We start from the raw sequence: 1,908 nt of genomic DNA on the forward strand, positions 1-1,908 counted from the left end.
AGAGAGAGAGAGAGAGAGAGAGAGAGAGAGAGAGAGAGAGAGAGAGAAAGAGAGAGAGAGAGAGTGCTTTTCTAAAGATATTCATCGCTGTTAGGAATTCCATTTCCTCTATACACGTTTCTTATCAATGTCCATTCTTCAATGTAAAGTATTAGGTTTCCCCGAAAATAGTGGCCGATTTCAGAAACATAATTTTATTCTGGAAAAATTAACAATAGAAATGTTTTGATTTGTCAAAGTATGAGCCATAAACATCTATGCATCTCTACCATCGATCAAAACGAGATTATTTATGCCTCGTTGATAACAACTTATTGTCTTTGATGCTAAGAAATTTTTGAAAGCTGATTCCACCTCTGGTTTGGACTTGAAAGTTTTATCACTTAAAAACGTGTATAAATGCTTTAAAAAATTGGTAGTCAGTGGATGAAAGATCAGGAGAATATGGAGGATGTGGTAAAGTCTCGTATCCCAACTCTATGTGTTTCTGCAGCGTCATTCTTGCAAATGTGGCTTTGCATTATCATGGAGCAGAATTGGTCCACGCCGATTCATCAATGCAGGTCTCATGTTTTGCAAGTGATCACTTCAGCGAGTTGATTGTAGTAAACCTCTGCTGTAATGCTCTGATTGGCTTTCAGAAAGATGTAATGGACAACACCAATTACAGACCACTGGACAGTCACCATAATCTTTTGCTAATGCAAATTTGGTCTTAGGAAATGTTTGGGGGACTCATCACGATCAAGCCATTGACCTGATCGTTTACGGTTATCATAAAGCATCACATTTCGTCACAAGTGACTATTCGGTCAAGAAAAGGTGTTTCGCAGAAAGAGCATCGAGCACACTTCAAATCAACTTTATGATTTTCATTGAGCTCTTGCGGTACCAGTTTATCGAGGTTTTCCACCTTACCAATCTTCTGCAGATTGCGCGAAACAGTTGCAATACCGACACCAAGTGCCTGAGATATTTCTCTGAAACTTTGACGTGGGTTTTGTTCAACAATTACTTTCACTTGTTCATTGGCAAGACTGCATGACCTTCCTCTACCTTTTTCATCTTCAAAACTCTTATCACCACTACAGAATTTCTGAAACCACCTTCGTACATTGCTATCTGTTGTGGACCCCTTTCCCCACGCCGTGTTGATATTGGCAGCGGTTTGGGAGGCATTGTGCAAGACAAGCAAGCGAAGGTCCTTTTTTGTCATGTTCATAATTAAGGGCAACTATGCTTCAAGAATATCTTCTGTCTGAAATAAGTAGAAAATTATTAAAGAGCATACATTAATTATTAATTATTAAGAATGTCGAAATTCACCTAAAGTATAATTAAAATACTATGATAAAATTGCGTTTCAAAACACAATTCTTAGAACGGCCATGACTTTCGGAATAACCTAATAATTTCAATTATGTGTGGTAATGTTATATTCTTTGTTGTCTGTTCTCGCATGCTTTAAAAGGAAATAAAATATTTAACGGTTTGTTCGTTAAATGTCTTAACTAACTGATTAAAATTTGCTTTGATTTCATCAAAATGTTTACCCTTCACTTAAGATGATTTTATTGTTAACAGAACGATATATAACCAGCGACGTTTTGCATACATTCATTCGAGTAAACGATATAAATGTAACATTTAAATCCAGAACTTCGTAAGTATTTTTATATTCATGTTGAGCTGTGCAAGTGTTATAATGGACGTTTGGAGAAAATATAAGCCATAGGTCGACAGATTGTGTTTAGTTTCTCGTTATCTACACTGATATGTATCATTGCGCACGGATCATAGTTTATCTTGGAATATACAATATTACTAAGAAGCAAATCTGCAGCTAATCGACGCTACAGTTTAGAAATTGAATCCTCTAGGAGAAGAAAGGAAGCATGTAATATATTA

The 1,908-nt window shown here is 36.1% G+C and overlaps 1 protein-coding gene across 1 annotated transcript in view; it reads right to left on the minus strand.

Moving 5' to 3' along the window:
* LOC106874938 (histone-lysine N-methyltransferase SETMAR-like) overlaps positions 1 to 1,216 on the minus strand; it is a 3,200-nt gene extending 1,984 nt beyond the window's left edge. Inside the window, exon 1 of the mRNA XM_014922850.1 lies at positions 919 to 1,216. Coding sequence (XP_014778336.1) covers positions 919 to 1,216 — 298 coding nt within the window. The remainder of the gene's footprint in view (positions 1 to 918) is intronic.
* Between the last annotated feature and the right edge of the window lie 692 nt (positions 1,217 to 1,908).

The sequence above is a fragment of the Octopus bimaculoides genome, chromosome 2, assembly GCF_001194135.2.
Source record: "Octopus bimaculoides isolate UCB-OBI-ISO-001 chromosome 2, ASM119413v2, whole genome shotgun sequence".
NCBI lineage: Eukaryota > Metazoa > Mollusca > Cephalopoda > Octopoda > Octopodidae > Octopus > Octopus bimaculoides.